We start from the raw sequence: 23190 nt of genomic DNA, 5'->3' as shown, positions 1-23190 counted from the left end.
GAGTGGGGAAGTATACAGGATAAAAGAGGTCAATTATGTAGTGACAGAAAGAAATTAACTATGGGAGGTAAACAGTATAAATGTATATATTCCTTACTGTTAAAATGTACAGCTGAAACTTGGATTTCGTTAACCAATGTCACCATAAAAAATAATTAATTTTAAAACAAGAAAGAAAAAAATGTTCCTCCTTAGTAAAAAAGACATAATAATAGGCCTGCGGGGATTGGAGGAGGGTGTCTTAGTTTGTGTGTTTTGAAAGTAGACTCTAATACAAGGATTCAAGGGCAAATACTTTATTTTGACGCAAGAATTCAACTACAAGTTGTTTCTTTGGGATGTGATCCCAGGAGATGCCAGCAGGGCAGTAGGAAGTGGGACTGGGAAGAGAAGGGCAGCTGGGCAAGGAAGTTCTCACTGTGAAACCTGGAGCTCAGTCCCTCTGGGGACCTCTAGGACAGAGCAGAGAACATGTACCCGCTGTCATCAGTCAGAGCTGCTTGCAAGGACATTATTTCCAGAATGTCCTGCCTGCTGCAAAGCGGGGGTGGGGTCTGGACAGCAGCTCCTGCCTTGAGCCTGATGTGGACAGTTACAGCCATTCTAAGGAGTGGGGTTGTCCCCTCCCCTCTTCCCAATACAACCATCCACACAGTCTCTCTCTCTCTCTCCCTCGCTACTCTCCCTCTCTCCCTCTCTCTGACTCTCTCCCTTTCACTCTCTCTGTCTCTCTCTCTTGATTTTTGTCTAGTTCTGACATTTCAAGATGTGGTTCATGGGAAGATCTCAGTAACTAGTAGACAAATCTCTACTAAAATCTGAATGAATAAATGGCCTAACTTTTCAGAAATATAGACTATAGACCCAATCTTCTTCTCCTTCTCCTCCCCATTTCTCTCTCTCTCTCTCCCTCTCTCTCGCTCACTCTCTCTGTCTCTCTCTCGCTCTCTCTCTCTCTCTCTCTCTGTCTCTCTCTCTCTCTCTCTCTCTCTCTCTCTCTCTCTCTCTCTCTCTCTCAATCTCGCGCGCGCACACACACACGCACACACGCTGAAGGGGGACCAGACTCCTTAGAGCTTGTCGTTCCGGAACTGTCCAGCAGAGGGAGACTCCGATACGCTCAGGGGAGGAAAGGCCCCACAGCATCTAGTGACAGCACCAGGCCCAGGTGTCTTAAGAATCACACACACAGCAAACTGGTAAAACTTATTGTATGTTCCCTAAACAAGTTTTAATTTTGTTTAGGTATTTCAAAACTTTATATAAACTATCATGCTGAAAAAAAAGGTGCAGCCAAGTCCTGGGACCTACGGAATCCATGCCTCTTCCTCATTCACCCACAATCAAGACCCTTAGCTGAAAGTCAAAATGCATTACAAGTAGATGATCCTATAAAATTCACATGGCAATGGAGAACTGAGGTGCAGAGGGACAGTCACGTGCCAAGGCTACCGCTAGGAAGGAGCAGAGCCGGGGTTTGAACCCATGTATGTTGCCTCCGAAGTCCAAGTAATTTTTGCCGGCGGATGACGGGGTTGCACGGAGGCACGGAGGCACGGAGGGCGGGGGGGAGGGAGGGAAGCTGGTGCAATGTTTGGGGAATAATGCACGTTTGGAGACTCGCCACCAGGACCGGGGTATGGAAGAGGGAGCGACAGCAAGAACGGTTGGCTTCTGCAGGGCCTGGGACAGCATGTTTCCTAGTCAGTTCGCAAGCAGCCTCAAACGGGGCTTTCCGGCCCACGATCCCAGCACATGCCACCCGGGGGCGCCGCAGGATCGACAGCCAGCTTCGGCTTATCTCAGCCCCACGCCATCCCTGCGGACACCTCTTCTAGCCAAAGAGAGGTCTAGAACAAAACCAGGAGGCCCAAGAAATAGGGTAGGAAAGGACTCAGGGCCTCCTCTGAAGTACCAAGGATATTGCAGGACCTTGGAGGAGTCGTTTCGCTCTGGGGACTCAATTCCCATCTCTGTCAAATTAGATAATAGCAATACCTATCTCATAACAGTAGCTGTGAGAATTATATGATACAAATTGACATGTTAATCCCACCCCACCCCCCAAAAAGAAACTTACTCCATTAAGCATTCTCCATCTTGGTTGATGGCACGTCTACCTTTCCAGGTGCTCAGACCCAAATCTGGGTTCTTGACCTTCTCGTGAACCCCATATTCCTCCATCCATCGGCAAACCCGCCACCACTACCTTTATAAAACAATCTTTCCTCTTCAGAATCCAATCGCCCCTCATCACCTGTAGGGCCCCCAGCTTGGTTGGAGCTACTATCATCTCTCACCTGGACTAGTACAGTCACCTCCACCTTATCATCCTAGTCCCATCCTTGCCTTCCACGGTCTCCATTCAACATAGCAGCCAAAGAATGTATGACAAATCTTGTTCCTCCTCTACTCAGAACCTTCCATGGCTCCCTATTTCTCTCACAATAAAATCAGTGGCTTTTCAAGACCTGTGTGAATTTACTTATTTGCTTATTTATAATTTATCATTTGCTCCCTCCTCTAGAATGGTTCAAACACTGCCAGGCTCACCACAGATGCTCGATAAATATTTGATGAATTAATATGATCATTGTAGGTACTGTCATTGCCCTATTTCCTGTATCACCATGTCACGGACTTCTCTGCCATCTAATTCCCCCAGTCAAAGATTTGGGTATCACCCTAACCTCCTCCCTCCCTTCAACCCCCACCCTTCTCACCCCACCTGGACCTCAGCCTCTCTCTCCCCTGGGTTTCCAGCCCCCTCATACTCTCCTTCTAAGCCACCTCCCTGCCAGCCCAGATCTGATCATGACCTATACTGTCCCTCCTCACATACCCTCTATAGATCCCTAATGCCCTCAGCATAAGGATCGAACCATGACGTGGCCCACAGTTCGTAGGAGGTTGTCCCTTGCCCACCCTTCTTCCATTTTGCCCCACTCCCCAGCCATCCTGGCCCCTTATGAGTTCCTCAAGCACACCATGCTCCTCTTACCTTGGGACATTTGTAGACGCATTTCCTTCCAGGAATGCTCTTCTCTCCCTTGTCACCACTCAAATTCTACTCCCCACTTTAGTTCTCACTGAGCCACCCCCATTCACTGTTATGCTCACCCAGCACCAAAAACCTCTCCGTTGGAGCACCTATCACCAGTTTAAGTAAACGTTTATATGCAGAATTATTTGTTCAATATCTGACTCCCCCAAGGGCAGGAATCGGGCTGGCTGTACTCCTGGCTCAGTGCCAGCAATTGATATGCAGTCTGTTGATGAAATTAATGAATACACAAACTGTCCCCAAAAGTCTGAGTTTATGTCCAAGGACAAATGGCTTTCCAGCCTCCTAGCCCACAGCTTTCCCCTCAGCCACCTCCCAACTGTCCAGGGCCCTTCGTTTCCTTGCTGGGCTCCAGGTGTCAGGGTCTGGTCAGGCTAGAGGGTGGATAGTGGAGGATGTCAGTGTCCCTTGCTTTTATTCTACCAAAATTAGAATACTTAGCAAAGGGACTTTGAGCAAGGGAAGAAGGAAGGGGCTTGCTGGGGAGGGTCTGAGTTTACAAAACAACGGGCAAAAGCAAACAGCTGGGCTCTGGCATGTAACCTGATGCCTGAGAGGTTTGCCCATCTGAGGTGGGGGCCTCAGGAAGGTGATGTACAGGTTCAAGGCTCTGATCTCAGACTTCGGCTCCCAAGTCTTCCCTTTAGAAGCCAGCCGGGATTCGCGTGGGGACCGGGCTTGAATCCAGGACTCCTTAGACGTCTGGTCTTAGGTCCTTAGAAAGCTCGATGAGCGGGGCCTGAAGACCTGAATCATTGGGATGCTGTGGGCGGGACCTGGGCCCAAGGGGTCATGGCCTAGCCTGGTCCCTCAACCAAGAGGGCAGGAACGAACTCAGGGGGCGGGATCTGGACCACAAAGGGCGGAATCAGACCCTCAGGAGGCGGGGCCTTGCCTTGAGGGGCGTCGCCTGCACCTACAGTCTGTTCAACCGAGGAGACCGGCCCTCCAGGAGCAGAGCCTGGACTTTGAGGGGCGTGGCCTATGCCCTCAGGATTTAGGGGAGGGGCAGTCCCCTCTGGGCGGGGCCTCGGCCTCTGGGCGGGGCTTGGGCCTCTGTCTCCTCAGGGGCTCGCCTGCACTCAAGCCCGCGGAGGCAGCGGCTCCACGTTGAGCCAGATGCCGTTCTCCGTGCGCAGGATGAGCTCAGGCTTCCGCCGCACCTTGCGCGTTCGGTCCACACTCAGGCGGAAGCGCAGCAGTGTCAGCGCCACCGCCACGCGCATCTCGGCCATGGCGAAACTCTGTCCGATGCAGTTCCTGAAGGAAGGACGACTTTGTGAGCGGAGTCCCTAGGACTGGGTAAATGACACCCCCGCCCCGAGCCTCAGTTCCCTCATCTGCAAAATGGGGATAATGTATCATAGAGTCTTTGGGAGCCTAGGCGCCCAGAATTCAGGGCCTGGCATTCAGTAGGTGCGCTTAATACTCAGGGGTGCTATAGCAGATCTGATTTGGAGGTTTCCGGGTGCATTGAGGACACGAAGAGGGTGTCAGGTTGGCAGAAAGGACACCTGGGTGGGATGTGGTCTCTGCCCCTAACAGCATATCCCTGACCTTCCCCTGGCCTCGGTGTTCCTCCTACATTTGGCTTTGACTGGGAAAATAGGAGAGTTACCTGGGTCCTGCGGAGAAGGGCACGAAGGCCAGCGGGGAGCGCTGCTGTGGGTTGTCTGGGTCAAAGCGGTAAGGGTTGTATACCTAAGCAGGAGCAGCCTGGGTGAGTCTGAGGACTGGCCCACCCATATTAGCCTGGACCCCTCCTTCAGCCTCTGGGGAGCCCCCAGCTGGACAGAGAGAACCACACTGCAATCCAGTCACACCTCCTCCTTTTACTGTTCACGCGCACCAGGCTCATTCCCACCCCAGGGCCTTTGCACTTGCTGTTAACAGTCTGAAACACACTTCTCTCTGCTCTTTACACTTTACAGGTCTCAGCTCAAACATCTCTTCCTCGGCAAGACCTTTCTTCATCATATGAACTGAAGTGCTTCCCTCTCCCCCACTCCACTGCAGTTTTTATTTCCTTTGTACAATTATTAATACCCAAAATCAAATTGTTTTTGCTTTTCTTCCTTTGCACTTCACTGTTAGCTCTGCGAGGGCAAAGACAATATCTTCCTCTATCCTCAGTGCCCAGCACAGGGTCTGGGCACTGAGGATAAAGCACCTACACAGTAGGTGCTCAATAAATATTTGTAGACCTAATGAATTCATAGTGAGTGGGTGAATAAATAGGGGAGGGATGCTCAAGCCCTGCTTCCAGCCCTGCTGTCTGGCTCCCTGGGAAGTAGGAGAGGGGAGGCCTTGCTGCCCCAGGACTGCCCCTTCTGAGGAAGCCGAGAGAAAGGAGGAGCTCACCTTGGAGTCAGGCCACACTGTGGGGTTGTAATGGGTCCCGTAGATGCTGACTAGGCAGATGATTCCTGTGGGGATTGGCATTCCATGAGCCATCTGCCACCCTTTCTGCCCATCCTTCTCTGAAAATTTCTGCTGCCTGACTCTCCCGAAGACATCCCCATCACTTTTCTAGCTACCCTGCTGGCAACACAGGGATCTTTCTCTCTTGCATATCTGACATTGTTCTTCCTCAGCTTATGACTCCCATGGCTTCCTACTGCCCTGAGGATCAAGTTCAAATGCCTCAATGTGGCATTGAAGGCCTTTTGCACCCTGAGGTTCTGCTCTCTCTTTCACATTCAACCACCAAAGTTCACCTCCCATGTTTCCTCTTCCAAGCAGCTCTCTGTGCTTTCTGTCCCAGATAGAGCTAATGCTCTTTCTTTGAGTCTGCTCCATCTCTTGTTCCTCCCTTTAGCCCATCTCCCTGACCCCATGTAGTTGGGAATGTCTGTGTCCTGATGTCTCTCCCCAGCCTGGTCCTGGGGATGAGGCCTCTCTAGATCTCCAGGATCACCCAGGACAGAACTGGTCTACAGGGGATATCTGGCAACTGAACAGAACCAACCCTCCCCTACTTGCACCTTCAGAGGGCCGACCCTGCCCCACCCATTGCTTCCTTTCCACCCAGACTCACCCACCTCTGTTTCTCCCCTACACAGATGGGTCTCTCCCATCACCCCAGGAGCAACATCCATACAGAGAGCTGCCCCATCTACAGGGATGGTGCACTTGGGGTGGGTGTGACTAGGCCCCCATGGGCAATAGAGCAGCCAGGCAGCAGGGAGCACATAGAGGGCACCTTTAGGGATGATGCGCCCATCTGGGAGCTTAATGTCCTCCGTGCAGCGGCGGGAGATCAGGGTCACAGGTGGGAACTGGCGTAGGCTCTCCTTGATACACATAGTTGTGAAAGGCAGCTGGGTCAGGTCATCCCTGGGGAACATGGAACAGGCATGTGACTTGGGGCCAGGCCACAGCAACACACACACACACACACACACACACACACACACACACACACACACACACACACACGCTCAGGAGCAACCATGCAGGAAATCAGTCCAGAATCTCAGACTTGCCCCAACTTCTGGCATTTGCTGTTGTGCCCTCCACACACCACTAACCCTCAGCACCTGACCCCCAGCCAATCAGAGCAGCGCTAGCAGGCTTGCGGGTGGGGCAGCATTAACACTTTAACTGATGAATTATGTGGAGAATAGGGGGACTGGAGAAGGTACCAGGACAGCCAGGGGGCCTGGGTAGCAGCAACTTATCAGCTTGTGTGGATCATTTTCATTATTTAAAAACAAAAATCCACATACCCTCTCCTTATACTATTATTTACTTAATTTTTTTCCTTTGGACTTCAGAGCCCAAAATTGGATTAATTACAACTCTTGATTCATGATCTAGATTGTTTTCTTTACAACAACAGGTTCTCTTTCAAAGACATTTGATGTTGCTACCGTAAAGGGCAAACAGCATGCCTGGCATAAATGTGTCATAATCATAAGCAACACTGAGAAACCAGAGGATAGTTATTAAATTCTGGCTAGACACCATCTCCTGCCCAGTTCTCAGAACCTGGGACATCTTCTCCCTTTGTTAAAAGACAGGTTAGCAAGATTTGAAGATCCAATAGTACCCAACCGAGAGTTTCTACCTCAGTTCATAATCCAAAAAGTTGACATTGAACTACTTTCTCACTGTTCAACGCTATTTAATGATGTTTTCTTTGCATGACCCAGAATCAGCTCTACACAGCACACATCTGAAGTCAATCAGATTATTGCTCCTGATTCTTCACTTCCTCTTGTATTCAAATTATACACCTGTGCCCTCTGCCCTGTGATTCTGCAGTGACTTCCACTTAAATGGGTGGAGTATATGTCCCACCCCATTGGGATTAGCCACGAGTCTTGCTTTAGCTAATGGAATGTTAAGCAGAGGTTTTAAGTTGTGTAGCTCTTTGAGCTTCTGGAGTCTACTTTGAGATGAACATGGCCAGGGTAGCTGCTGGTTTAAGAAGAATGAGGAGATGTGTGGAACAGACTTAAACCCAAATCTCAGTTTGGAAGCAACCCCACTCAACTCAGCAGCACCCAACAGTAACAAAAGTAATATGCAGACAGGAGCAATAAATAAAATAAATGCTTGCTCCAAACTCTTGAGCTTGGGGCTATTTGTTATGTAGTATTATTGCAACACTTGCTGACTGAGACACTTCTGACTAAGAACTTCTGCATTATGAGGTATGCAGATGATGCATTATTATCATCCTGTTTTACAATTGAAGAAATTGAAATTCAAGAAGCTTAAGTGATTTGTCTGAGGTCAGAAAGTCAATAAGTGGTAGAGCAGAGAGATTCACACACAAGGCTCTAGACTCAACCTGCCCCCACTGTCCCCATGACCCCAGACTGACCACTCAAGCTCCTCCACCTCCCGGCCTTTCATGACTTCCTGGATCTCTTCACGGCACTTCTCCTGGTACTCCGGGTACTTGGCCATGTTGAACAGCATCCACGAGAGCCCACTGGATGTTGTGTCATGACCTGCAGACAGATGAGGAGCTCAAATGGTGGCTTCTTGAAGATAGTGGAGATGCTATCTGCAGACAATGGGTGTCCCCTATCCTCCCCTGGCCTCGCCCCATATCTTCACCCTCAAACATGAAGGTGTCCGCCTCAGCTCGGATGTCCTCATCTGTCAGTTCCTTCCCATCTTCATCCTGAAATAGACAGTAGACAATGCTCAGCCCACTTCTTCCCCCCCTCTGCATGCTATGGACTCCTCCAAAGTCAAAGATACCCCGCAACCCTCTCTTAAGCCAAGCTGCAGAGGAAAGAATTCCAGGAAGATGGAGGTATGCAACTTGTCCAAGAAAGCTGGAAAGAGAGAAAGAGAGTCAAAGGTGAGGGGAAGAAGGGAGTTTGTGTTTCTTGAGCAGCTCCTAGCACCAAGCATCCTGCCAGATGTCCGACAATGATCTTTTGATCAGGTTGTATGATGATCATCATTTCATAAGTGAGGAAACTGAGGCTCAGAGGGAAGAGTCAGATGACTAAGGTCAAGCACCCATGAAGCAGCAGAGTCAGAATTGGAATCCAGGACTGTCTGAATCCAGAACTGAAGTGCTGCTCAGAAATTCCACAGAAGCACCACAAATGGGCGACCACCTATCTCCGCAAGTCTCACATGTCTTTAAGGTCATGCATTTCATCTTTGTAAGTGTTGTGGGCTGAATTGTGTCTCCTCCCTATCCCAACTTCTCAAACTCATATGTTGAAGTCCTAATCCCCAGGACCTTAGAATGTGAGCATATTTGGAGATAGGACCTTTACAGAAGTAATTAAGTTACAAAGGGGTCATTAAATGAGCCCTAATCCAACATTACTGGAGTCCTTATAATAGAAAGGGATTAGGACACAGACATGCACAGAGGGAAGACCATGTGAAGATATAGGGAAAACAACCACCTACAAGCCAAGGAGAGAGGCCTCAGAAGAAACCAACCCTGCTGACACCTTCAGATATCTAACCTCCAGAACTGAGAAGATAAATTTCTGTTCTTTAAGCCATCTAGTGTGTGGCACTTTGTTACAGCAGCTTAAGCAAGTGAATATAATAAGCCTTATGTGTTTTGCATCTGCCTGCATCCCAGGTCTATGTTAATTTAGATGTTTATTATTTTAGGCAGTTGGTGCAGTTTGTGAGGAGGCCGTCCTGGGCCCTACCCTCCAGGGCCCAGCCTCACCCTGGCCAAGAGGAGCACATCCATGAAATCCAAGGTCTTGCCCTGCTTGGACTTAAGCCAGGCCTCAGACCCCAGCTGGCATAGTGCCCGCCTCCGCTCCTGGATGACTTCCGTGGTGAAATGGTGTACGGTGTCACAGGCCTGCCGGAAACGCCGCCCATCTTCTGTGCGGTAGTAGATGAAGTCGATGTGGTGGTGCAGGCGATACTGGCGTCGGACCACCAGTGCACTCAGCTCAATGATGGCCGAGATGTAATCACTCATCTTCCTGCCACAGAGAAGAAGGGCAAGGGGCATAGGCCCATGTCCTAAGACAAGCTTCCTCTCTCGGTGGATAGGTAACAAAGAGAGGCCCTGGATTAACTATATCTTCTTATATTCTTGATGTTCTGACATCTGGGGCCTCACTGACTGGAGAGATATTGCCCCTCCCAGGACTACCCTGTTCTTAGAGACTCGCCCATAAGCATACCTTTCTTTTGCAAACCATCAATCCAGATTTCCTACTCCTAATTTTCCAGGCTGAGCCACTATCCTCCTTCCTTAATCACCCCAGGGCCAGATATTGCACAGCTAGAAGCACCCCTATGACCCAGAGCCTGCTTAAATTATCCAAACCAGCCAATCCTAAACCTGCATGCCCTGCATTTCCTGTTTCTATCTGCAGAAACCTACATGCCCTGCATTTCCTGTTTCTATCTGCCATGCTTTCTCCTAGTGCTTCCCCATGTGGCCCTGTGTGGTACGGCATGTCCCCTCCTCTTAGGAACTAGGTAATGAATTATCTTTTCAATGGCAATGATCTTTTGATCTGTTGGCCTCACTGTACCTGAATAAACCCAAAATCTGGGTACATTTTAAAACAAGCTCAAAGAGGGATGTGGACTTCCAAATAGATGTAACACCAACTAAAACTAAATAGCTACAACCCACAGAGTGGGAGAAAATATTTACAAATCATATATCTGATGGAGAACTTGAATCTAAACTATATAAATGGCTATAATCAAAAAAATAATCACAAGTGTTGGTGAGGTTATGGAGAAATTAGAGCCTTCACATGCTGCTAGTGAGAACATAAAATGGTGCAACCACTTTGGGGAGAAGTCTGGCATTTCCTCAAAAGATTAACCATAGAATTATATAACCCAGCAGTTCCACTCCTAGGTATATATACAAAAAAATTAAAAATATATATACACACAAAAACTTGTACATGAATGTTTATAGCAGTATTATTCATAATAGCCAAAAAGTGAAAACAACCCAAATGTCCATTAGCAGATGACCAAATAACCAAAATGTGGTGTTATACAGTATATGAAATACTATTCAGCAAATTTAGAAATGAATTATTGATATATACTCCATCGTAGATGAATCTGAAAACATTATGCTGAGTAACAGACACAAAAGTCTGTATAAGTCCATCTATGAAATTTCTGTAAGGGATAAATCTATAGACACAGAAGGAAAATTAGTGATTGCCTAGACCTGGAGAAGGAAAAAGTGGGGTATGAGTGCTAAAATGTACAGGGTTTCTTTTTGGTGAAAATATTCTAAAATCGATTATGATGGTTGGACAACTCTGTGAATATACTAGAACACTAGATTGTGTTCTTTCAGTGGGTGACTTGTATGGTATGTAAATTACATCTCAGTAAAGCTGCCATTAAAACAACTAAACCCCTGCGGTAGGAGTTCAGGGAGCTGTCCTTGGTTCTGAAGTGTGCTGCTTGTTTTCATACACTTATTACAGTTTGTCTATTTGGTTATTTATTTGTTCATGGTTACTGCCTTTCTTCCCACCAATATGTAAGTTCCAGAAGAGCAAGACTGTGTCTGTTTTATTGACCACTATATTCACAGTACCTAGTCCAGGACTAGCACATAGTAGGCACTCAGTAAAAATTTCTTGTATTAATTAATTAACTACTAAGGCCATCTCCACCTACCCAACTGAAACAAACCCCTACCAGACCAAAGTAACAAAGTCAGCAGCTTGTTATTGAAGACCTACTATGTGCTACAAACTTGCCATTCATTATGTCCCTTATTCCTTATATCCCCACTTAGACTATAAGCTCCAAGGAACTGAGATTTCTTCCGTTGCCCTACCGTATTCCCAATAGCTAGCATAGTGCCAGGCACATGATAGGTATATAATGATTATTTGATCAATGACTGAATGAACCAGAGCAATGGTTTTTTAAACTTATTCATTCAACAAATATTCACTGAGCATCTACTGTGTGCCAGGGCAGTGCTACATCCTTTTATCCCTAAAGCATCTCTCATGGAGTCAGGGATAGTCATCAAACAAGGAAACAGAGGCTCAGAAAGTGAGGGGATACTTTCCAAAGACCACAAAGTCTTCATGGAGGAGTGAGGGAAAGTAGCATGTACTGAGCACCTACTATGTGCAAAGCCATTGACTCACTTATTTCATTCTTACACCATGACTATGGAGAAGGAATTGGAATTCCATGTTTTTGGTAAGTAAACAGGCTCAGAGAGATGATGTCAGTTTCCCAGAACCACATAGCTTGTCAGTGGCAAAGCACCAGCAGCCCAACGGTGCCTAATACCACCTCTCTCCTCCCACCACCTTGTCCCCAAAACACCTGGTTCTGTCTCCCCCAGGGAGGCCACACTCACTCCTGACAGTTGCTATTGTAGCTGAAGACACATTTCTGAAGACTGTCCAGGGTCATGAGGCTGACATGCTCAAACATGTCAAGGGAGATCATTGAGCCGTTTGCCAGACGCTGCCATTTATCCTGGAAGAGAGAGACATTGAATGGGCACAGAGACTAGGGACTTAAAGCCTGGCTGACAGCGACCTAGATACATAATCAGTACAAGCCCAATGTATAGATAAAAGAAGTGAGGCTTTGTAATATCACATGACTCTTCCATGAGTTGGAGCTTGGACCAGTCTCCCTCCTAGGACACCCTCTTCCCATGAAATCTTGGGACTCACATGCATGATGTTGGTGCATTGGTTGAATATCTTCATGTAGGGCTTCAGGATGTCGAAGTGGAAGGCAGGTGTCAGCAGGCGGCGGTGTCGGCTCCACTTATCACCTTTGCTGAGCAACAGTCCATCTCCTGGGCCCAGAAGACTGAGGTTAGGGGCCTCTCCTATTACTTTTTAACACTCCAAGAAACCCTGTGCCCCACCCTCTCTTCCCTGAAGCCCCAGCCTCAGCCTACCCAGTCCCGCACTCACCCAGCCAAGGTTTCAAGAAGCCATAGAAAAGTTCATCCTTGGGGGCAATGGCAGCTATGGAGAGAGATAAGGCAGTAATGAATCAAAACAGAGTTCTGACCCTTGACCTCTATTTATGACCTCCTTGGGGCTTCTCTCTGGGCTCTGACTTCCCATCTCACCCTTTCAGTCCATCTTGACACCTGCCCCAGAAATATCTTTATAACATGATGATCTGAATATAAGCCCCCCCCTCACTCCGCACCCCCCACTCAAACACTTTTCATGGTTCCCTATCACCCTGGTAAAGAAATTCAAGCTCAGGTTAGCATCAAAATCCCTGTCCCATCTTGCCCCTGTGTGCCTCTCCCACCTCATCTTTCGACATCACCAAATAACTCTACATGCTGTCCCTCACTTCCAAACCTTTGCCTAGGCTGTGCTTTCCACCCAGAATGGCCTTCTTCAACTTAATCCATCCCCTCTTTTCTGCCAGCTCAGGCCATCTAAATTATACCTCCTATGCTCCCAGCTTCCAGCCTTGCCCTCTCCAGTCTAGCCCACACCCTGGCTCCACCAGGATTTTATCTGACTCTAGATCCGACCATGTCCTTTCCTGTACCAGCTGCTCATACCACTTTTAAAGTCCTGAGTGATCTACCCTGGTCCAGATCTTTCTCAAAACGTCTCTATCCTCCCCCCTCCCCACATATGCTCAATGTTCTAACATCACAGAACTTTTCTCAGCTCCTCAGAAAAACTGTGTTCTTTCTCTGCTCTGAGTCTTTCCACCAGATGCCCTCTCTGCCTCAAACATTCTTTTCTCATCCTTCTAGTCTCATGCTTGCATGCCATACCCTCCCCCACCAATCACTCTGGATTGTATCCATCCAGTGACAAGCCCCTTGGAGGGAGGAATCATGTCAATCACTGATGCATTGGTGCTAATTAAATTTTTATTGTATGAATGAATGAATGAATGAATGAATGAAAAGATGAATGAATTAATGAATGGATGGATGGCTGAGTGAGTAAGTACCTTTCCTTTCTATATGCTAAACAGATGAATGAATGAATGAATGAAAAGGTGAATGAATTAATGAATGGATAGATGGCTGAGTGAGTAAATTCCCTTTCTATATGCTAAACAGATTTAGGACAGAATGGGCAGAGCCCCAGGAAGGAAGTACCTGAAAATTTCCATCCAGGATGGCCTTTTATTTGAAATATGACTCAGCCACCTACACACACACTTCCCAAGAACCGGCGAATCATGTTCGTAGTCATCTCTCCTCTCATTCTCCCATTCAACACACACCTCTTCTGCCATCTTTCTGTGCCCATCCCATGCTGGGTGATGCTGAAAACCCAGAGATGGCTCAGCTCCATGCCTGGAGGAGCTCGGGGTGTGGTGAGAAAGGGAAGCTGAGGCACACCATGCAATTATCAAGAAGGTAGGAAGTGTGCAGGAGCGAAGAGAAGCACAAAGGAAAGGCTGTTGGAACTCAAGGCAGGCTTCCTGAAAGGGAAAATGTTGGAGAGGAAAGTAGATGTCTAGTTATCTCTCTCTTCTCTGGACTCTGGACTCCAAGCTAGGACCTCTAGAAGTCTTTCTGACACAAAGACCTGTCCAGTGTGGTCCTGCTCAAACACTTCCCATGGTTCCCTATCATTCCCAAGCTCATTCACTTTGCACACAGGTGCTCTGAGTCCAGCTTCTGTCTCATTTCCTACTTCTCTCCACACTTCATCTTCACTACAAATACCCCAAGTCACCTAAATTCGTCTGGCACTATCACACATCTGTGCCTTTGCACTGGTAGAACCCTTCAGTACTCATGTGGCAAACTCTTATGCATCCTTCAAAGCCTTCTCCAAGCCCTCTCCTCAAATGAGCCCTTGCTTTCCCATTCTTGGGTCCCTCCACCACTCCGATTCTGACCACTTGATGCCAGGAGAGTTCATGTCCAGGTTGCCTCTTCCATCAGTTTCTCCTCCAGTTAAAAGGGATGGTAATGTTTATCCTGGAGAAAGTCATGTAAGAAAAGCCCCTACATGGTGCCCAGCAGGAAGCTGCATATCACCGTGATTGTGAGCTTGGTCTCTGGGATGGCCAGGTCTGAGTTTATATTCCAACCCTACCACTAACTAGTTGTGTAAACTTGGACATGTTACTACTGTGCCCCTCCATGTCCTCACATATCAAAGGGGAAACAGAGTAACCCTGCCTACCTCACGGCACCCCTACAAAAACTCAATATATTCCTGGCACACAGTAAGTGCTCATTAAATATTTGTGCATGTAAATTGAAAACTAACAAACTGTTGGCTATTTTTATTACTATGATTATAATTATTGTTCATCAGTGTCAAGAACTTGTGAGATGACTGTCTGGGTCCCCAGCTTATAGTAGGCCCCTATTAATGAAAAACAAATGCATGGCTTCCATGAAAAATAGTCTGGTTCCTTAAAAGTTAAACATAGAATTACCATATGACCCCACAATTTTTTTGGTAGATACTCCTAGGTATCTACCCAAGAGAAATAAAAAAAGTATGTCCATACCAAAACTTATACATGAATGGTCATACTAGCATTATTTATAATAGTTGAAAGGTAGAAACAACCCAAATGTTCATCAATGGCTGAATGGATAAACAAATTATGGTATATCCATAAAATGGAATATTACTCAGCCTCAAAAGAAAGGAATGAAGTACTCATCATTGCTATGATGTGGATGAAGCGCAGAAACATTATGCTGAGTGAAAGAAGTCAGTCATAAAAGACCACATTTTGTATAACTCCTTTCCTAAGACATCTCCAGAATAGGCAAATCCATAGAGACAGAATGTAGAATAGTATTTACCAAGAGATGAGGAGAGAGGAGGATGGCAAGTGATTACTTAATGGGTACAGGATGTTTTATGGATCATGAAAAAAAGGTGAAACTAGAGAGAGCCGATGGTTGCACAACATTGCGAACACACTAATTATCTTACACTACATAACTATACACTTTAAAATGGTTAATTATATGTTATATGAATTTCATCTCAATAAAAAACAAATGTATAAAATCAAGCTACCTGACTATACATCATGCTTTGTCCTCTATAAAGCATTTTCACCTACTTTCTCATAATAATGTTCTCTATCCCAAAGACCCATTAGAAGATGAAGAAACAGAGCTTCCATGAGGACACATGCCTTCCTCACAGCCCATTGGCTGTCTGGGTTTAAGCTCAGAGCAGCAAGCCCCCCAGGGGTGGCACCCCAAGGAGGCCCGAGATGGGGATGAAGTCTAACACTTAAGGCAGGCCTGTCCCAGCCCAGGCAGTCAGGCATGGAGGGGCAGGGGCACCCTGGGGCCAGGCCTCACCTGACTCACAGCTCCACCCAAGTCCATCATCCTGCTCCTCTGGTGGGGAAGGCAGTGGATATCTTGCCTGTTCTGAGGGAGGTGAGGGGAGTGGAAGAGGCTTGAGATCTACTAAATTCCAAGCCTATGCTGGGGGTTCTACTTCCTGATCTACTTGAAGTCTCAAAACCAGGCAAGATGATAATCAGAAAACTGATGTTCTGAAGTGGAGAGGGGAGCGGGTGTTGGAGAGGGAGAGGAGGAAGAGCAGGAGAAAGAAAGAAAAAAAAAAGGTGTATTAAATAGTCAGAAGAGAAGAAACCCTTATTAGCACCTACCTTCGTTATATTATTGAGTCTTCACAATGGCCCCATTTTACATATCAGAAACTGAGGCCCTGAGAACCTGAATGAATTGCTGGATCACACAGCAAGTATGTACTCCAGCCTGGATTCAAACCTAGCTCACCTAAGTCCTGGTTCAGGGCTCTTCCTACAACTCGGTGCCAATCCTTGGAAGAGTCACCCCTCCCAGGGTCTAGGTTTCTCCCTTGTGCAGTAAGGATGGTCATCCCCTCATAAACTTAATAATGGGGGTAAAAGTCTTGGGGAGGGCATAGCTGGAGGACAGGACAATGACCCCTTACTCTTTCATGGCTCCCAGGTGGCAGCCTTTGAAGGCGGTCTCCAGATATGTGTTTGTAGAGGCCCAAGCTGAGGCCAGAGGTCCTAAAATTCCTAGAGTTCTTTCTTTTCCATCTCTCTTCTCTCAAATGTCCCCTGACACTTTTGGAGGTGCCCAGCTACATGCAAGGCCACACTGAGGAGCCCCACTTATGAAAAAGATAGAGCAAGACACAAACATACTCAGCCCTAAGCAGTTAGAACTGAGAATGGGAAAGTCCAGAAGAGAGGGTTATGGTGTCCTGGGGAATCAGGGAAGGCTTCCTGGAGGAGAGAGTCATTGGATCTGCGTGTTGAATGCTGAGCAAGAGCTTGCCAAGCACACTTGGGTGTCCTATGCCTTGGGATAGGTGTAGCTTGCAGAAGGAAGAAGCAATCTTTCTATATTTCCTTCTCTGCCAGTCAGGGTCAGCTCAAGTGAAGGTAGAAAGCTGAAGGCTGGCTTAGTCAGAAGAGGAGTATCAGAATCCAAATGATTGGAGTGCCATATTGGAATAGAGCAACAACGAGTAAACAAAATCTTAGGCAAACAACTGCTTATCTGAATACGTTTTGTTCTGACTTTTCAGTGAGTGGGCATCCTCTCAAAGTTCCTGGGACTCTTAGACATTGTCACATTTTCCCATGTTATTCCCACTCTCTGCATTGCCATTTCTGCTTTGGTGAATTCCTATTCATCCTTCAAAGCCCTACTCGAATGGCCCTTCTTCTGGATAGCCCACCTGCCTAGAAGCTCTGGTGGACTCTGGGAGTTAAGGGTTTACCCATCACTCAGAGGCCCAATCCACCTACCTGAGGCGCTCATCAGGGGTTTGATGTAGTCGGGGTGCATCAGAACCACCAGTGGCAGGACAGGCCCAATCCACACCAGGATTGCATGGTGGTTGTCATCTAACACTTTCTTTTCATCTTGGAGGCCCCTCTCATTCGGGAGATACTGTGGGGGATGGAGGGGAAGGATAGTGAGGAGGTGCCCAGCCCCAGCTTCCCCTAGCCTTTCCCTCCTGCCACACCTCCCTTGCCCTCAAAACAAGCTGAGAAGGGCTATGTGACTGCAGGCAGCTAGCTGCACCTCACTGAGCCTCCACTTCCTCATATGAAAACTGGGGAAGAATCAACTCTCCATCTGAGGTCAGTTGAGAGGATTCATGAAATAATAAAATGTGAGAACCCCAGCACAGAGCCTGACACACAACTGATGTTCAAGAAATAAAAACAGGACCAGTAAACGAAATAATGATAATGGATGGCATTTATCAAGTACTTCCTCTGTTAGTAATAAAATATTACTAGTATTGTCATATTTAACACATACATGTGCAGTGTTGGGAGCTTCTCTGGACTTTTTCTTAGATTTGTATATTCAACCCACACAAGAACCCCATGACAGAGCTGTTACTGTTTCCCATTTTACTTTGTCTGAAGTTAAATGTGAGTAAATGACTATCCTGATTTGGACTCTCTGGAAGCAGGTCCTGAGACAAGGGTTCTAGGGCAAGTAGCTTATTTGTGGGGTGATTCCGAAAACATGGGTAACAGAGTAGGGAAGTGAGACAGGGAGAGAAAGCAGCCAGTAAAGAGTGGGTTGTCAAGAAAGTTACCGCCATGGTCAACTGGGGCTCAGTGCCACTGGGGACCTCTGGGAGACATGTATCTCATAGTCAACCCAATCCAAGGGTGAGGGGGCTGGGTGTTTATACACCAAGTCACATAGTACCATAGTCACTAGCCGAGGGCCACTCCTGGGGTTTTAACTCTCAAGCTTGCAGTACACACAGGCAGAGTGAGCTGCTAGAGAAAACCCTAGAACACCGGTGCCAGCAGCTGAAAGTCATGTCATTGCACCCAGAAATGGGCCCAGAACATATGGCCAGGCACTGGCACCATCTGCCATCGTGGCAGAGCCAGGATTTGAACACAGGCCGTCCAGCTCCAAAATGCCTGCTGTTAACAAAATGCTCAATGAGGCAGAAGTACTTCAGGCTCAATGTCAGATGGATCTGAGCTCAAATGCACCCTCAGCCACTGTGTGACCTTGGGCAAGTCACTTAACCTCTCTGAGCCCCAAAGATGAAATCCATAATATAGAGCAGATCCATCCCTAATTCACAGACCATGAGAATTAGGAGAGAGCTCATCCACGAAGGGGCCTAACCCAGTGCCTGGCCAGCGGAAGGGCCCAGCAGTTGTCAAACGAAAGAATGACTAAATGAGCAAATGACTCCTCTCTGCCTCCTATGTCTCCTTCTTTGTTAGTCTCAGCCCCGAGCCTATTCACACCCAGTGGAGATCATGGCCTCACCCAGGTCTCATGGCCCCGGGAGGCAGGCTGGGTTTATGGAGTCAAGGCCAGGCTTCAGAACCAGCCCTGACCAATGGCCAGAGTTGCCAGGGCCTGGCTACTACCTCTACAACCACCATATAAACCAGAGGACTTCCTGGAGTAAGGGCACTGGAGATGGGGCATGAAAGGTGATTAGAAGTTCATCTAACAGAGAAGGATATTCTGGGAAGAGGGCACAGTTTCGGCAAAAGCTGTGAAGTAGAGGAAGCCAGAGCCTTGTTACAGGAACACGAAGTCATTCCGTGGGACTAGAGGAGGATGCTAGAACACGAGAGGAGGCTAGGGGGTGGAATCAAAAGGGGCTTGAACACCAGCTGAGGAGCTGGGACCTTCCCTAGACAGCAGTGGGTACCATAGAGAGTGTGTGAGCAGGGGAGGGACATGGTTAGATTCAAGAATCCTTCTGGGGTGGGGGATGGACTGGAAAGGTGAGGCAGGAGCCCAGGGAGGAGGCTGAACCATGGTCCAACAGGTGAGGATGAGGCATGAGCAAGGGTGGGAGGATGGAAGAGAGAAAAGGGATTCAGGCACAGACAAAACTTAGTGAGTGCTGGTCCCAGGAGGATAATTCCAAAAACTAAATAAAATAAATGTTCTTTGCATTATTGAGTGGAAATGCATCTCCCACTTCCTTCTTCTGAGACGCTCCCTTTGGGGAGTATCTAAAATATTTCTAGAATCACTTGATACTTCCTGTCCCTGCAAGACCCAAGACAAGAGCACATACATCCACCACTGTGTAGCAGGCTCAGTGTCAAGCCTGCTCCAGACATGACTGCAAGACTTGTAAAACAACCCCACAAGGCTAGTAGGAACAATCACAGTCCCTGCATTGCAGATGGGGAAACTGAGGCACAAAAGGTTAAGGAACTTGCTCAAGGTCACACAGGCAGTAGATGATAGATACAAGCATCAGGTCCACACTTAATGACCACTGCCCCAAAATGACTCTCCAAAGTCCACCTCTGCACTCAGCATGGGGCTTCAGTGCCCTTGGGAGTCTGGCTTTCTCTTCTCTGACCTCTGAAGCCCATCTAGAAAAGTACAGCCTTTCTCATCAAGAAACTAGAGGCAGCAGAGGAAAGAAAGCTAAGAAGACTAGAGCCAGACAGCTGGGTTTGAACCCCAACTCTGTCACTTATGAGCTGTGTGACCTAGGGTCAGCTACTTAAGCTCTCTGATCTTCAATCTCAGCTGTAAATGGGGATAGTCAAGGGATCTGCCTCCTAGGATTGTCAAGAGGACTGAATGAGTAAACATTTATAAATAGCCTGAAATAATACTTGGCACATACATGTGAAATAAAAAATGAAATGCAAAGAAAGGGTTGGGGTCCTGACCTGGGAGAGAGATGAAACCATGTTGGGGGTGGAGACGAAGCAACAAAATCTACAGGAGTATGCTCTCCTTGTCCCCCACCAGGATCCTAGAACCTGATGAAATTCACAGGCATTGGTACCTGTATTCTGAATATATTATAGTTTATTATGTCACAGGATATATCATATGAAAGGTACGGTGATAGCCTGGAATTATAGAGAAAACCTTGGAGTCAGCTCTGCCTCATCTCAGCTGTGTGACCTTAGGTAAACTTGCCCTCTCTGAGCCTCCGTCTCACATCCTATAAAATGGATCTGTTCATGGCTCCAACCAGATTCTTGGGGGGATGCAGGAAGCCAGCAGTCCATCAGCCTCACTGAATACCTGGGACCTGCCCAGCCCTGCCCCACCCAGCCCACCAGCCCATCACACACCATGCCCATGTGGCCCAGCAGCCAGTTGCGCCGGGGCGGCTGGGGGAAGCAGCGCAGCCGGCGACAGATGATGTGGAAGTGCCAGCAGAGCCTCAGGAACTGCAGCAGCAGGCGGAAGAAGAAGAAGAGCAGCGAGAGGAGGAGCGCTGACCCCGCATACAAGCGGAAGGCAGTCTTCTCCAGTCCCAGAAGGTGCAGCAGGCATTCCGTGATGGGCAGCATCCTGGTGGGACACATAGGGTAGGGGTCAGTGCCAGTGGGAACCACCCGCCAATCACACGTGCTATACACGTGGTAACCTGTGGAGTCAAGCATGGTGTGCCTGGCACACAGGAAGCATTTAATACATGTGAGTCCCGGATGCCAAGGATACATACCACTCATGCCCCCAGCAGGGACCTCCAGTCAGCTGGCCAGATGAATGCACCAGTGCCCCACCATGTACCCTCAGCCTTGACTTTGCAGGACATCCCTCCTAACTTCTCTGCTCATGCATAGCTGGCCAGAGTGCTGGAATATTAAGACACACTCCGCCCCAAAGGCAGCTCTCATCAATGATTGATGAGCATTGCTGGATAAAATACTCCAGCACCTTCTTTCTTCGGCTGCAATGGCCCTGAGGTGTGGGTTCCACATGTGCTACCAGTGGGATTAAACTCCAGCTGCCCACAATAGAAAATTTCTCTACTGGATGCCTCCCTTATCCCATTTCTCCCTCTCCCTCCGCCTCCTTCTTCTTCCTCTTTTTTAAATTGAGGTGAGGTTCATCTGACATAGAATGAACCATTTTAAAGTGCACGATTCGGACACATCTAGTACATTCACACTATTGTGCAGCCACTACCTCTATCTAGTTCCAAAATTTTTTCATCACCCCTAAAGGAAACCCCATCCCCATGAGCAGTCACTCCTCATACCCCCGTACCTTGACTCTCTGACAACCACCAGTCTGCTTTCTGTCTCTATGGATCTGCTTGTTCTTGACTTTCATATAAATGAGATCATACACCATGTGCCCTTTTACGTCTAGTTTTTCCACTCAGCATGATGCTTTCGAAGTTCATCCACATTGTAGTGTGTGTAAATGCTCCATTTCTTCTGCTGAGTGATACTCCATTGTAAGGATATATCACAATTTGTTTATCCATTCATCTGTTGATGGACATCTTGAATATTTCTGCCTTTTGCCTATTGGGAAATGTGCTGCTATGAAACTGCGTGGACACGTATTTGAATGCCTGTTTTCAATTCTTTCAGGTTCATGTCCTTCTTCCTTACTGGCTTTTGCTGTGATCACAGATAAACTACTTACACTCAAATACTTGATCTAAGGCCAGCTCCTTAAGGAACCAAAACAAAGTGGGTGGGTAACAATAATATTAACAACACAGTGACCCAGCATGGAGCGCTTACTATGTGCTGTGTCCTATGCTCAGTAATGTGCATGCCTTGTCTCATGGCATCTTAAAGCAGCTCTTAGAGGGAGGTCCTATTATTCTCTCCATTTTCCAGACAACTCAAGGTCAGTTCCCCCAGCTCAAGGGACACAGGAGTTGGCAGAGGCCCCCAGAGGCCCCACCAGAGGTCAACCTCAATCACCCTCACTTCAGAAACCCACAGATCTCAAACAATGCCAAAGCGATTCCTGAAAATGCTTGGTCCTGTCCTCTTCCCTTCTTTTCACCCCATCCTACCTGTCAAAGTTTCCCTCTCTGCTCCTACCTCCTCAGGCAACGCAGATAAAGGAACTCTGCAGGTCTTCACCTGACCTTCAATCTCCACCCAACCCAGCCAGTGGTGCCCCCTACTAGGCGCTCAGATTCATTGGCTCTTCCCCCAGCCAATGCCCAACCACATCAACCATACAGAAGACATGAAGTTTCTATTGGTTACTGCATCCTGGGAAAAGACCTGGGTGAATCATCACCACATTTAGAAAGTCCCACTAAGATGGTCTGACTTAAAATGAAGATGGCATGACCACTCATTGGATGGCTACCATCAAAAACAAATAAAAAAACAAGTGTCAGCAAGGATACAGAGAAATCAGAACCCATATGCATTGCTGGTGGGAATGTAAAATGGTACAGCCATGCTGTGGAAAACAGTACTGAAGTTCCTCAAAAAACAATTAAACATAGAATTGCCATCTGTTTCAGCAATCCCACCTCTGGGTAGATCTCCAAAAGAAGTAAAAGTAGGGACTCAGATATTTGTACATTCACATCCATAGCAGTGTTATTCACATTGACCAAATGTAGAAGCAACCCAAGAGCCCATGGATGATGAATGGATAAATAAAATGGATAAATAAAATTTAAATAAAATAAAATATATCCATACAATGAAATATTATTCAGCCTTGAAAAAGAAATTCTGACACTTGCTACAACATGGATGAACCTCAAAGACATTGAGTTCAGTGAAACAAACCAGCCACAAAAAACAAATACTGTGTGATTCCACTTATAAGAGGTCCCAAGAGGAGTCAGATTCATAGAGAGAGGAAGTGCAATGGTGCGTTCCAGAAGCTGGGGGAGATGGATGGGGAGTTAGTGTTTAATAGGGACAGAGTTTCAGTTTGGGAAGATGAAAAGGTTCTGGAGATG

At 47.3% G+C, this 23190-nt stretch overlaps 1 protein-coding gene across 1 annotated transcript; it reads right to left on the bottom strand.

Moving 5' to 3' along the window:
- Positions 1-4012: 4012 nt before the first annotated feature.
- On the bottom strand, positions 4013-21917 carry LOC102897561 (cytochrome P450 4F22). Its single transcript, XM_006923394.1, has 13 exons — positions 21820-21917; positions 20582-20804; positions 17276-17420; positions 12460-12513; positions 12211-12338; positions 11886-12007; positions 9228-9495; positions 8135-8201; positions 7896-8025; positions 6267-6400; positions 5426-5490; positions 4683-4765; positions 4013-4324 (listed from the first exon to the last, which is right to left on the bottom strand). Exons 2-13 carry the CDS (start codon positions 20801-20803, stop codon positions 4147-4149), a joined length of 1596 nt encoding a protein of 531 aa, XP_006923456.1. The 5' UTR covers position 20804; positions 21820-21917; the 3' UTR covers positions 4013-4146.
- Between the last annotated feature and the right edge of the window lie 1273 nt (positions 21918-23190).

Source organism: Pteropus alecto, unplaced genomic scaffold (genome assembly GCF_000325575.1).
Source record: "Pteropus alecto unplaced genomic scaffold, ASM32557v1 scaffold1279, whole genome shotgun sequence".
Taxonomy (NCBI): Eukaryota; Metazoa; Chordata; class Mammalia; order Chiroptera; family Pteropodidae; genus Pteropus; species Pteropus alecto.
The sequence above is the reverse complement of the archived record's forward strand: the minus strand, read 5'-3'. Positions and strand labels throughout refer to the sequence as shown.